Source organism: Entelurus aequoreus, linkage group LG03, assembly GCF_033978785.1.
Source record: "Entelurus aequoreus isolate RoL-2023_Sb linkage group LG03, RoL_Eaeq_v1.1, whole genome shotgun sequence".
Lineage (NCBI taxonomy): Eukaryota > Metazoa > Chordata > Actinopteri > Syngnathiformes > Syngnathidae > Entelurus > Entelurus aequoreus.
The window spans coordinates 17,456,518-17,471,431 of record NC_084733.1 but is presented as its reverse complement, the minus strand read 5'-3'; the positions used below and the strand labels follow the sequence as shown (position 1 = coordinate 17,471,431).

The following is a 14,914-nucleotide window of genomic DNA, read 5'->3' as shown; positions in this document are numbered from 1 at the left end:
TTTGTTGGTGACGAACCCCAAGATGCAGAGAAGGCGGCAGGCATTGTGCGAGAAAACATGATTTAATTAAATACTATGGCAAAAAACAAACAAAAGGGAACAAACAAAAGGCGCGCACAAGGCGGAGAACAAACTAGACTATGAACTAAAATAGCACAAAGGCTAACTGTGGACAAGAAACAAAAACACTTACTGTGACACGAATAAACAAAACTCACGTGGCAAGAAACGAGCAGGAGGAACTAAGACAGGAGCAGAGTGGACAGTAGTAGACAGAGCTACAACAACAAGTATAAATGACAATAATCCAGCCGTGACTGGAGGGCAGGACAGGTTTAAATAGCAGCTGGCTGATTGGCACCAGGCGTGGCCACGTGCCAATCAGCCACAGCTGAAGGGACAAAGCACTCAGGGAGATAATCAGGAAATAACCAAAATAAGAGTGCTGACAGGAACTAAAAACAGGAAACCAAGACAAACGCAGAGGAAAACTAAAACTTGACCAAACTGTCAGGGACAACCCTGACAATAATGATGCAATATGTACATACAGCTAGCCTAAATAGCATGTTAGCATTGATTAGCTTGCAGTCATGGATTGACCAAATATGCCTGATAAGCACTCCAGCAAATCAATAAAATCCACAAAGCTCACCTTTGTGCATTCACGCACAGCATAAAACGTTTGGTGGACACAATTGAGACAAAGAAGGAGTGGCATAAAACACGTATTTCTGTGGCAGCATCGGAGAAAGTTGTACATGTAAACAAACTACGATGAGTTCAAGGATCGCTGAAATTAGTAGGACAAAACGGTGCTTGCCAAATGCTGTCATCAGTGAAGCATGTATAACATAAACATTGGGATTTCTAACAATTGTTTCATGTTTGTTCTCCGACAGAAAAAAAATATATATATTTTCATCTTTTTCCATTTTCACACATCTCTGAAAGAGGTCCAGGGAGCCACTAGAGTGACGCTAAAGAGCCCCCAAAACAACTTAGTATCACTTTTATTGATAATTGCGTTGGACATTTTAGTCACAGCAGACATACAGTATCAGTCTATTGTGGGATAGAATGTTTTTGGTCACTGTTCTGTATGAAAGGCATTGAGGCAGAAACGGGCGTTGACCTCGACAATATTGCGGCTTGGGAGGTAGCACCAGAGCTGCGTGAAAGGGTGCATACATGACGCTTTGTTGGCTGTTCTGCAAAATCTCGCAGAACAGCGAGTATTCCAGTATTGCCACCGTTACTGACGGGTTTTTTTCGACCACTCGCAGGCGTCCTTGTCACCTAAGAACTTCAGCTACCACTTGATGATGAGTTTGGATATGCTCTACAAAGAGGTGAGCTCATGCACAAAAAGAACTGTATTTGTCAATACACGAGGAACAGCTAACTTCCATACGTGTACCAACTGTGCTGAACTGGTGTATTATTTGCCCTGGTATGCTGTCAGTGTTTTTACATTCCTGGGGGGATCTCGCGTGAGAGGAAGAGTGGGGGTTAATCGTCTTGCAATGCAGTCTGCTGAAAATGATGCTAAGCGCCACTCCACATAGCAACGGACTCTGTGGTCAAATTGCCACAACACACGTTTTTAAGATATTCAACACTCTACTGATAAAGTGGATAGTGCAATTCGTCACGTTTCATGTGTCAGGTAAACCGCTACGAATGGGCCTAAATGAATCCCCTTTCTATTGATTGATTGATTGATTGAAACTTGTATTAGTAGATTGTACAGTACAGTACATATTCCGTACAATTGACCACTAAATGGTAACACCCGAATACGTTTTTCAACTTGTTTAAGTCGGGGTCCACGTTAATCAATTCATGGCTACTGTGTTAGCAGTCCAAGATCACCATTTATTCTAGTTTTATAATCTATTCATGTGTGTGAATGTATTAACGTGTCCATGCGTACATTCTACATTCTGTAGGTTCCCAGGACCATCGTCAACATTCTGGAGATTCTGCAGCTTGACGCCCTGCGTAGGGTGAAGAAGGATAGCCTCGGGTGCAACGTGTTACAACAGTGTGTTGATTGTTTATTGGGTAACACTTTAGTATGGGGAACATATTCAACATTAATTAGATTTGATTTGATTTTTGATTTTTATTAAGGATCCCCATTAGCTGGTTGCCTCAACAACCCACTAGTCTTCCTGGGGTCCACAATTCAATACAATTACAAGTAAAAGCATATAATTATAACTACACAATACAGAAAGAATTTTTTATTTATTTTTTAAATAGAATAAAATAAAAGCATCCATAAAAAAACAAGCAAACAATTTACAGTCACAGAATAATAATTACCATATAAATATAACTACACAATATAAAACCAAACAAATCATCAACGAGCAGACTAATTTAAAAACTCAGATAAAATATTACTCTCTTTTTAAAAACCTGTTTACTTTCAATGCTGGTGAGAATTCGAGGCAGGTTATTCCAGAGCGATAAAGATCTATAAATAAAAGATTTCCGTACAGCATTCTTCCTGGGACGAGGGAGTACAAAATGCCCCTCACTGGACGCCCTGGTATTGTGATTATGTATAGTGCTACTGTGAACTATTTGGGCAGGAGTTTTACTACCGGTTACTGATTTGAGCAATATATTAGCCGACAACCTGTTCTGCACTGTTAGCCAGGAAAGAGAAGCATGCATTTGGTTCACATTGGTTCTTAGTGAACAACCAAGAACCAGCCTTGCTGCCCTATTCTGGACAATCTGGAGCTTACTGATCTCACCACTTGCAGCAGACGCCCAGACTGTAGAACAATAGTCAAGATGACACAAGACTAAACTCTTTAACAATTTGACAAAGAAGAGGTGGATCAACAAAGATTAGTTGCTTATTAAAGTAACAAAGACTTAATTTAGAGTTAGTTGGACACTAGGGGAACAGATAAGGGTTAGGGTTAGGGTTAGGGTTACTAAAAAGAAATAATTCTGAGGTTATTGAGGGAAGACTCCTAGTTAATGGCTTACTGGTTGTATAATAAGGCCATGCAGAATAAGGCATTAATAAGTACTTAATAATGACTAATTAAGAGCCAATATGTTACTAATTTGCATGTTAATAAGCAACTAATTAATGGTGAATATGTGTTCCCCATACTAAAGTGTTACCGTTTATTGTTATATCCAGGAATTTTCATTATATGTCTGGGTTAAAATACGATTTTTTAATTTTTTTTACACCTTCAGGTTGGGTTGTCCGTGCTTTATGCTGCCTAGTGATGACTCCCTGGAGCTGCATGAAGTCAAGAGGATCAATCGAGAAGTGCAGGTCAGATAGCTTCACGTGTAAAAATCAATTGTAATTCATTTTATTTTAGTCCACCCGTATGGACAAAAGACAGCAGGACGGTGCCATTTTCAATTTCTTGCAGGGGGGGGGCACACTGTCATGGGAAACTACTACTTCTGCCTGGTGGTACCGTATGGGTTTAATTGTGAACGGTACCCATCCCTAATTGTGTGAATGCTCCAAAGCATCCACACATATGGTTTTCTACACCAAAATGCATCTATTTATTATTATTCAACAACTTCTTCTTCGTCTCCAGATTTTGCACTCTACCTTCCACATTTTTCCCCCAATTCAAACCGTTCCAACTTCAAACTGAATCGTTGGCTTTCCCTTGGCAAATTCCAAAAATTCTCAGACTACTAGACATTTTTCCCATTCAAAATGAATTGGCCATTTTTCACATTTACACTATTTCCACATTTTTTCTACATATTCAAACCATTCCCCCTTCAACACATTCCACCATCCTGGAAATTCAAACTACCCTTTTCCAAGTTCAAAAAAATTATAGGATTTTCCAGAATTCCTGGTTTTTCAAAGCCCTATTTTCACCCTTTTTTCTGGCGACTACTCCTTCCACATTTTTCAACCCACTTCAACCATTCCACCGTCAAAACATTCCTCTTAATTAGGACAAAAAACAAAGTTGTTTTTTGAACTGGAAAAATTCCCGGTTTTCCCGAAATTCCAGGAATTCCGTAATACCATTTCTCAATTCAACATGCTACTACTTCAACATTTCTCGACCGATTTGAAAAATTTCAGCACCAACCATTTCAACTCATTTTAGACCACTCAAATTTTTTACCATTTTAATAAAAATTCCCCCTTCAACACATTCCACCATCCTGGAAATTCAAACTACTCTTTTTCCAAGTTCACAAGAATTTTAGGATTTTCCAGAATTCCTGGTTTTTCAAAGCCCTATTTTCACCCTTTTTTCTGGCGACTACTCCTTCCACATTTTTCAACCCACTTCAACCGTTCCACCGTCAAAACATTCCTCTTAATTAGGACAAAAAACTAAGTATTTTTTTTAACTGGAAAAATTCCCCGTTTTCCCAAAATTCCACAAATTCCATAATACCATTTCTCCATTCAACATGTTACTGTTACTACTTCAACTTTTCTCGACCGATTTGAAAAATTTCAGCACCGACCATTTCAACTCATTTTAGACCATTCAAACGTTTTACCATTTTAATAAAAATTCCCCCTTCAACACATTCCACCATCCTGGAAATTCAAACTACTCTTTTTCCAAGTTCAAATGAATTCTAGGATTTTCCAGAATTCCTGGTTTTCCAAAGCCCTATTTCCACCCTTTTTTCTGGCGAGTACTCCTTCCACATTTTTCAACCCTCTTCAACCGTTCCACCATCAAAACATTCCTCTTAATTAGGACCAAAAAAAAAAACAAGGTTTTTTTTTTAACTGGAAAAATTCCCGGTTTTCCTGAAATTCCAGGAATTCCATAATACCATTTCTCAATTCAACATGCTACTACTTCAACATTTCTCGACCGATTTGAAGAAATTTCAACACCAACCATTTCAACTCATTTTAGACCATTTAAGTTTTTTACCATTTTAATAAAAATTCCCCCTTCAACACATTCCACCATCCTGGAAATTCAAAGTACCCTTTTTTTAAGTTCAAAAACATTCTAGGATTTTCCAGAATTCCTGGTTTTCCAAAGCCCTATTTCCACCCTTTTTTCTGGCGACTACTCCTCCCACATTTTTCAACCCACTTCAACCGTTCCACCATCAAAACATTCCTCTTAATTAGGACAAAAAAACGAAGTTGTTTTTTTTAACTGGAAAAATACCCTGTTTTCCCAAAATTCCAGGAATTCCGTAATACCATTTGTCCATTCAACATGTTACTACTTCAACATTTCTCGACCGATTTGAAGAAATTTCAACACCAACCATTTCAACTCATTTTAGACCATTCAAGTTTTTTACCATTTTAATAAAAATTCCCCCTTCAACACATTCCACCATCCTGGAAATTCAAACTACTCTTTTTCCAAGTTCAAAAGAATTCTAGGATTTTCCAGAATTCCTGGTTTTCCAAAGCCCTATTTCCACCCTTTTTTCTGGCGACTACTCCTTCCACATTTTTCAACCCACTTCAACCGTTCCACCGTCAAAACATTCCTCTTAATTAGGAGAAAAAACAAAGTTGCTTTTTTAACTGGAAAAATTCCTGGTTTTCCCTAAATTCCAGGAATTCCGTAATACCATTTTAAAGTGAGTTGAAATGGTTGGTGTTGGAATTTTTCAAATCGGTCGAGAAATGTTGAAGTAGTAACATGTTGAATTGAGAAATGCCATCCATCCAGAAAATGGATGGCATTTCTTAATTCAACATGTTACTACTTCAACATTTCTCGACCGATTTTAAAAATTTCAACACCAACCATTTCAACTCATTTTAGACCATTCAAGTTTTTTACCATTTAAAAAAAAATTCCCGCTTTTCCTGAAATTCCCAAATTTTGGGGAAATTCCCATTTAAATCAATTAGACAAAGTTCCACAATTCCCACATTTTTAATCTGATTCAAACTGTTCCGACTTCAAAATATGGGACGGCGTGGCCGTGCCAGCAACCTGAGGGTTCCTGGTTCGATCCCCACCTTCTACCAACCTCGTCACGTCCGTTGTGTCCTTGAGCAAGACACTTCACCCTTGCTCCTGATGGGTCGTGGTTAGGGCCTTGCATGGCAGCTCCCGCCATCAGTGTGTGAATGTGTGTGTAAATGGGTGAATGTAGAAATAGTGTCAAAGCGCTTTGAGTTCCTTAAAAAGGTAGAAAAGCGCTATACAAGTATAACCCATTTACCATTCAACCCATTTACCATGTTACTACTTCAACATTTCTCGACCTATTTGAAAAATTTCAACACCAACCATTTCAAGTCATTTTAGACCATTCAAGTTTTTTTTACCATTTTAATAAAAATTCCCGCTTTTCCTGAAATTCCCATTGAAATCAATGGGACGTTCTTCAAAATTCCACAATTTTACCACATTTTTCATCTGATTCAAACTGTTCCAACTTCAAAATATTCAGCTTGTTAAGGAATTGTGTACTTTATTTCAACAATTCTAAAAAAAATTCCAGGATTTCAGTTCAACTTTAGCATTGGCGCATTCACACACGGTTCCTTCAGGAATTGCCTCATCTAGTTATTATTAAATTAGCTGCTGTAAAAAGGTATTTCTTCCGGTCGCTAACATTAAAACAATTTGAAAATACAAATATGCTATGCTTACATTTTGAAGCTTACATTGCATTGAACAGGAATTAACTGTTCACATTTTAAATGCTGTGTGACAAGGGAGAAGTTATGTTTCACGCTGCTGAGCGATAATGAAGAAGTTAACAATCCTACAACATTAACAAAAACTTTTTTTTTTTTTTTTGTAAAGAAATAGCCCTTATAGCTCTCAAATAAATTTTTTGTGGACACAAGTGACATAGGCAGGCACTTTTTAGTCATAAAAACAACATGAAGAGTCAGTCCACAATTCTGGATAATTTGTGGTCTCTTCCAGATGGAGACGGAGAATTTGGCCTCAAGCAGTCGCTATGACAACAGGGAGGACTTTGCCGTGGTGGTGCAGCCCTTTTTTAAAAACTCTATCATTCCTTTGAACGCTGTAAGCGAACACACACACACACACACTCCTATTTAGCAGTGAAGCTAACCATTCACACAATAGCGTGTGCTCTCATCTCCAGGATGGCAGACCTGACGTCACCTACTTCTCTGTGGACTGTTTCCACTTCAGCGAGAGGGGGCACGCCGACATGGCTGTGGCCATGTGGAATAATATGGTGAGCGAGGATGGACGAGTCGGAGCGCTCGGGAAGGACGCGGTCGTCCTGCAGCCTCACCTCAAAACGTGGAACTAACCTCTTAGGGGTTGAATGCAGTCTGATCTGGTTCCAAATTTCACATAAGAAAAACATACAGGGAATTCATCAGTTCTAGGGTCAAGCTCTTGCCTATGTAAAACAGTACAGGCATGTACCGACATGCTACTTATTAGCATTAGCGATTTTACATGGCGATTTCAACACCTCCAAATTATTTTTGAGAAAACTACAACTGAGATGCACGTTACAGTCAAACAGCTGGTGAAAAAAAGGACAATACTTACAGTACTAACACTTTTTAGGGCGCAACAAAAGACTAGATTCAGCCAGGACTGAACTGACTCGCCAAAACACCATAAACTATACACTACTGCCACCTAACTTCTCGGACTTGCAACTGGGATTGCAACTTAATGTCATACTTGAAAAGGAGACTCAGAAAAGCGCTAACAAAACTAGCTTTCATAATTAGCTTATTTTAAATGTTGCACTAAAATATGAGATTTTATTATCAAAAACAATATTCATTAAAACACACAAAAGTACCAAAAATTGGTACCATTGATTACCCGGTATCAATTCTCAGGTACCTTGACTTGGTACCGTATCGGTTCAAATGTGAACAGTAACCACCCCTAATTGTAACTGTCATACAAGTGTAAAAATAAGTTAACCACTATAATATGTTAGACTGCAAAGACAAGATACTTAATGTTCGAACTGGAAAAGTTTGTTATTTTTTGCAAATTTTAGCTCAATTGGAATTTGATGCCTGAGACATGTTTCAAAAAATCTGGCTATTACCACATGGGCTCAGGAACACATCAGAAAACCACTTTCAGTAACTGTCGTTTGTTGCTACATCTGTAAGTGCAAGTTAAAACTCTACTATGCAAAGCGAAAGCCATTTATCAACAACACCCAGAAACGCTGCTGGCTTCGCTGGGCCCGAGCTCATCTAAGATGGACTGATGCAAAGTGGAAATGTGTTCTGTGGTCTGACGAGTCCACATTTCAAATTGTTCTTGGAAACTGTGGACGTCGTGTCCTCCGGAACCAAATAAAATATTCATTAAAACACACAAAAGTACCGGTAGTTGAGTTCCGGTATCAATTCCTATGTACCTTGAATTGGTACCTTGTCGGTTCAAATGGGAACACTATCCATCCCTAGATGTAACTGTCATACAAGTGTAAATAGAAGTTAACCACTAGAATATTTTAGTTTTTAGAAATGATAATAAATACAATGATGAACTTGTGTTAAAATTCATGCCTTTTTTAAAAGTCACAAGTGTAAAAATAAGTTAGCCACGGCAATATGTTAGTTTTTAGAAATGATATTAAAACAAATGACGAACGCCTGATAAAATCCATGCATTTTTTAAACTGTCACACAGATGTAAAAAGAAGTTAAGCCACGCATTGTAAAATGTGTTTACTTACTTTAGGCTATCATTAACAGGAAACGCAGATGACTAAGCAGACACGCTTGTTTGTCTAATTAATTCAATAACTTTTTTTTCTTGCTATGCGAGACGACCCTTTGTGAAGACCCATCCATTTTCTCATTTTTCAATTTCATACATTTAGTGATGAAAATGTATCGCTATCACATCATCGCTGTATTGTTGTATATTAAATATTGCAATAACATATTGTCTTTTACTCTTGTAGTTAAACCTTTACCGTATTTAAAAAGTTAAATATCGTGTAGTCAACATTTACTGATGTGACTGGGAGGTGACTCTGGACATTAAAAAATAACGTATTTTATCAGTGAATATTATCCCCATGTTGTACTGAGCAGCCGTGACAGATGGGCGTAAACTGCTTTTTTTCCTTTTTTGTCGCTATGCTACCCCGCCTGTTCTATGTTTATCATCACACCTTCAATCTATGGTACCTCTGCACCAGGGGTTCTTAACCTTCCTGACTTTTCCACTACAGAGTGGCTCAGGGCCCACCCAAATATTAACACTGAATTAGGTAAATTACTCTTGATTTTAATCGTATTCAATAATTATATCTTACAGTTTAACAGGATAAACCTTGTCAAATGATATGAAACATGTGTTGATCACAACGATTATTATTAAGGTTTAGGTCAGGCTGATTACAAATATAAATACTAAGCAAATATACTGCAAAAGAAGAGACTCATAAATATTGATGAAAAATAAATTGAAATATGATCACGCAATGCTAAAATAAATCTATTCTAACTAAATTAATAATAAATATTAATAATATATACCGTATTTTCCGGACTCTAGAGCGCACCGGGATATAAACCGCACCCCTAAATTTTAAAAGAAAGAATGTTTCCATATAAGCCGCAGATATATATGTTAAGAAATAAGTTTTTTTACACAAAAATATTTTGTAAATGTTTATTTACATACCTTAAATGTTTCCGAACGGTGCCTATAACACGGCAGTAAAACGGATGATCAAACAAAACAGAAGTCATCGTCATGGACCCACTAGCTGTGGAAACTAGCTCTCCAATCAGCTAAACAGACTCCACGCTCACGTTTTGGTGACTTTAAAAACTAAAACAATTCAAAAATAATGCCATTGTAAGTTAATAATAATAACACAAACACTCGCAGACATGTTAGCATATTAGCTCATGCTACCGATACTAGCTACATTACATTACAAAAGCATGCACAAATATGCATGAAAACACTCCTACAGACATCACACATGGGACGGTTTAGTATGTATAGTATTAATTGTTTAGTTATATTGTAAAATTTACACACGGTGCTTGGAGTGATGAATGAAGAATCCTTTCGAGCAGACAACGCTATGTACAGTTTTACTTTAAACATTAGAATAGGAACACTATTATGCTAGATCCACTCGACGTCCATTGCACCGGTCCCCCGGGGGGGGGGTTCTCATTGTTTCCAAGGTTTCTCATAATCCCATTGGATTGAGTTTTTCCTTGCCCTGATGTGGGATCTGAGCCGAGGATGTCGTTGTGGCTTGTGCAGCCCTTTGAGACACTCGTGATTTAGAGCTACATGAACAAACTTTCATTGATTGAAGTACATTTTCAACCCTGCAGTCCAACGTAGCACAAACAATAACACACAATTTCAGTCCTCTGTTTGGGTTTAATGAAAACTATTGAACACAAAACATTATGGCAAAGAAAAATCCTTAAACCCTCTTAAGGCCCAAGCTGTTTGTTTACATGCTTTTTTTATTTCTCTTTGCTATTTGGGCTTATTGGACCCTAAATAGAATAAAAACTAAGAATCATCTTTTTATATGATGTACTTAATCCATAAGTACACAAACATGTACTTCATGTTTAGTTACATGCTAATTCTTATTTTTACACTTTTTTCCCCCCGATTTCCATTGTATGTTATACTCTTCTGACACCACCAGATGGCAGTATAAGTGTCCACATAAGCGGCCATAAGACCCCAATTCAGTAGTGTACACAATTTTGGAAATGAGAGCTAAAAGGTGCTGTCCACGCATGTGGCCACTAAGCCTTTAGAGCAGGGGTGTCCAAACTTTTTCCACTGAGGGGCCATTTTGATATTTTTCATTTTCAAAACTTAACAAAATATATGGATTTTTTTTTTTTTTAACCTTAGGGCTCCCGGGGACCATAAAGGGTCTCAGTCATTAAAATGTAAAAAATAAGTCAAATTATTATTATTTTTTATTTAACGCTTACAGTAAATCTCTATATCAACTGCAGGTTGATATAAAGTTAAAAAAAAAAAGAAAAAAAAAAAAGGTTTTATGCCTTTTCTGTCAAAGACAACTTTGTTTTTTATAGTAAAACTGAAATATGCAGTATTTAGTAATTAGAGTCCTAAAAGATCAATAATGCAGGACACCATTGATTTTAATTATTTAATATTTGTGAGTAATCACAGTGAAATGTTAAATAAAATCCTACTAAATATATTTGGGATCTAAAAGGTCCCCCACTCATAAAGTGATACATTTTTATAAGGGTTTTTTTACTTTTAACACTTAAATTACGAGATCAACTTGAGATATATCTGACGATTTTACATTTCAACTATTATTTTGTTTGTATTATGCTCTTTTGTCAAATGAAACGTTGATGTTTTTTTATGGCAACCACACAATATATGCAATATTTTTTCCACATAAAACATATTTTTAAAGTAATAATTCATTATAACATAGATTTTTAGTCTTTTTTTTTTTTTTTTAGCAATGGCAAAAAAAAGAAAAATAAACAAGGACAAAAGAAAAAAAAAACAGCCTGCATGGCAGCTTTGTGTCAACATTGCAACTTTTTCTTGTTAGATTTCACCTCATTCCACTATTTTTAAATGTTTTTTTTAATTTTTGCAATATTATCAATTTTGCAATTTTTGCAGAATGTGTGGCGGGCCGGTAAACAATTAGCTGCGGGCCGCAAATGGCCCCCGGGCCGCACTTTGGACACCCCTGCTTTAGAGGTGTTAAATTAGCTGCACCGTTGGTTCAAACGTAGGAAAAAAGTAGCGTCTTATAGCCCGTAATTTACGGTATCTTTCTTAAATAAACTGCCGATTACAGTAAAGTGCAAATGAGAAAACAAATTCACCATTTTATTTTTTTAGCGTAAAGAAACATCTCTATGGCTTTAGCTCCAGACTTCTTCTGTTTGTTTGGTATTGTCATTACTGCCACAAGTGGTAGAAAAGTGCATTGCAACTGAGTAACGCTGCTGCCCATATGAATGGACCAAGACTGCTGTAAGCTAGGGAAAATCAAAACATTACTTTAAATGTGTATTTTGGGTGGATTTATAAATGTTTTCGATTTGAGGTTCCACTGCAACGTAAATATGCGTTGTTGTTTTTCTTTCCAGCTGGAGCCGGTGGGGAAAAAGCAGACGTATAATCTTTTCACAAACGCCAGAAATAGAATCAAGTGTCCCACAGAGGTATGAAATCACAAGCTCACCGTTTCCCACACTGTTTTTGTTTATCTGGTGTGCTTAATGTACCTGCAACGTGTATTGCAGGAGCATCCTTACATCTTCACAAAGGTCAACAGTTTGCCCAGTGTGGACACCAGCACCACATCACCACCAACTCACAGCACGCCCACCGCAGCCGCGCCACCAACTTGCCCCGAGGGTGCACCGCTATGGCTGGCTGCAGTGTTGGCTGTTTGCGGCCTCCTCCTGGGCTGGGGCCTCACCTGGCTGCTCTTCACTTGCAAGGCCAAGAGGAGCAAGATGAGGATGAACGCGACAACAGTGGAGATGAAGAGCGCCTTGTTTTAAAACATGGAACACAACCCCCCCCCCCACACGATGGGAAGTCACCTCTCCACACTACAATCACAATGATCACCCTTTAAAATGGCGCATGAATTTACTGCGGCTCTTTTTACTTGATCTCATGGAGATAGTGCAGGTATGCAGAGTCGTCAAATTCAAGTACTGTACAATATCCTGCATCACCCAATTTCACTGTCATTTTTTTCTATTCAAATGTACAAAAAAAAAAAATATTTTATTACAATTATTTAAGTGTTGTAGCTGGTCTAACAACTAAATTGACAACCCAATCAAGACAAATCAAATTAAGTGCCAGTCTTCCGAATAAAATATGAATTGTATTTGTTTTTTGGGTCCAATTCGAGCCTATGTAACAGGCCCGGGGGCCATTTGGGGCTCGCAGCTAATTGTTTACCGGCCCGCCACACATTCTGGAAATACTATTGTAAAAATAAAAAAGAACATTAAAAAAAGTGGAATGAGGGGAAATCTAACGAGAAAAAGTTGCAATGTTGACACAAAAGCTGCCATGCAGGCTGTTTTTTTTTCTTTGTCTTTCTTCATTTTTCTTTTTTTGCCATTGCTCAAAAAAAAAATATAATGACACAAAATCCATGTTACAATGAATTATTTTCAGGGCTCCAATTACTTCAAATATTTCACTTTAAAATGTTTTATGTGGTAATGAATATTGTATATATTGTGTAGTAGCCATATAAAAACATCAAAGTTTTCTTTGACAAAAGCGCATAAAACAAACAAAATAATAGTTCCAGCATAAAATCGACAGATATATCTGAAGTTGATCTCGTAACTTAAGTGTTGAAAGTAAAAGAAAAACCTAATAAAAATGTATCTCTTTATGAGTGGGGCACCTTTTGGATCCCAAATATATTTAGTGATTTTTTATTTATCTTTTCACTGTGATTACTCAAAAATATGAAATAATGAAAATCAATGGTGTCCTGCATTATTGATCTTTTAGGGCTCTAATTACTAAATACTGCATATTTCAGTTTTACTATAAAAAAACTAAGTTGTTTTTGACAGAAAAGCCATAAAACATAATAATAATAATTTGTATTACTTTATATCAACTTGAAGTTGATATAGAGATTTACTGTAAGCGTTAAATAATTTAAAAAAAATAATAATCTGACTTATTTTTAACATTTTAATGACTGAGACCCTTTATGGTCCCCGGGACCCCTAAAGGTAAATTAAATTAAAAAATGCATATATTTTGTTATGGTTTGAAAATGAAAAATATCAAAATGGCCCCCACATGCTTTAATTTTTCCTTGTGCGGCCCTCAGTGGAAACAGTTTGGACACCCCTGCTATACAGCCTCATAGTAAGTTATGCATTTATTTGAATTACCGTATTTTCCGGACCATAGGGTGCACCGGATTATAAGGCACAGTGCCGATGAATGGTCTATTTTCAATCTTTTTTCATATATAAGGCGCACCTATCTGTGTTGGCCCTGTGATGAGGTGGCGACTTGTCCAGGGTGTACCCCGCCTTCCGCCCGAATGCAGCTGAGATAGGCTCCAGCACCCCCCGCGACCCCGAACGGGACAAGCGGTAAAAAATGGATGTATGGATGGGGTATGAACACATTATTTCATATCCTACCCTATCCTAGAAGGCACAAATCCTAGTGTTTCAACATATAGGATTGATATCTAACAGAACTACACTTTGGATTGGTCAATTGTATAATAACATTATTGCGGGACAACTGCACTCTACACACACCCAGACCCACACACACACACACACACACACACACACACAAACACACATGTAGTATATACAGTATATATATATATATATATATATATATATATATATATATATATATATATATATATATATATATATATATATATACAGTCGTGGTAAAAAATGTACATACACTTGTAAAGAACATAATGTCATGGCTGTCTTGAGTTTCCAATAATTTCTACAACTCTTCTTTTTTTGTGGGAGCACATACTTGTTGGTCACAAAAAACATTCATGAAGTTTGCTTCTTTTATGATTTTATTATGGGTCTACTGAAAATGTGACCAAATCTGCTGGGTCAAAAGTATACATACAGCAATGTTATTATTTGGTTACATGTCCCTTGGCAAGTTTCACTGCAATAAGGCGCTTTTAGTAGACATTCACAAGCTTCTGGTTGTTTTTTTGACCACTCCTCTTGACAAATTGGTGCAGTTCAGCTAAAAGTGTTGGTTTTCTGATATGGACTTGTTTCTTCAGCATTGTTCAAACGTTTAAGTCAGGACTTTGGGAAGGCCATTCTAAAACCTTCATTCTAGCCTGATTTAGCCATTCCTTTACCACTTTTGACATGTGTTTGGGGTCATTGTCCTGTTGGAACACCCAACCGCGC

At 37.1% G+C, this 14,914-nt stretch overlaps 1 protein-coding gene across 1 annotated transcript in view; it reads left to right on the top strand.

Moving 5' to 3' along the window:
- Positions 1-12,931, top strand: part of LOC133645581 (phospholipase B1, membrane-associated-like) — a 55,072-nt gene extending 42,141 nt beyond the window's left edge. The window contains exons 38-44 of the mRNA XM_062040424.1: positions 1,287-1,352; positions 1,953-2,047; positions 3,232-3,313; positions 6,906-7,010; positions 7,093-7,188; positions 12,095-12,169; positions 12,251-12,931. Coding sequence (XP_061896408.1) covers positions 1,287-1,352; positions 1,953-2,047; positions 3,232-3,313; positions 6,906-7,010; positions 7,093-7,188; positions 12,095-12,169; positions 12,251-12,514 — 783 coding nt within the window. The 3' untranslated portion in view covers positions 12,515-12,931. The remainder of the gene's footprint in view (positions 1-1,286; positions 1,353-1,952; positions 2,048-3,231; positions 3,314-6,905; positions 7,011-7,092; positions 7,189-12,094; positions 12,170-12,250) is intronic.
- Positions 12,932-14,914: the final 1,983 nt, after the last annotated feature.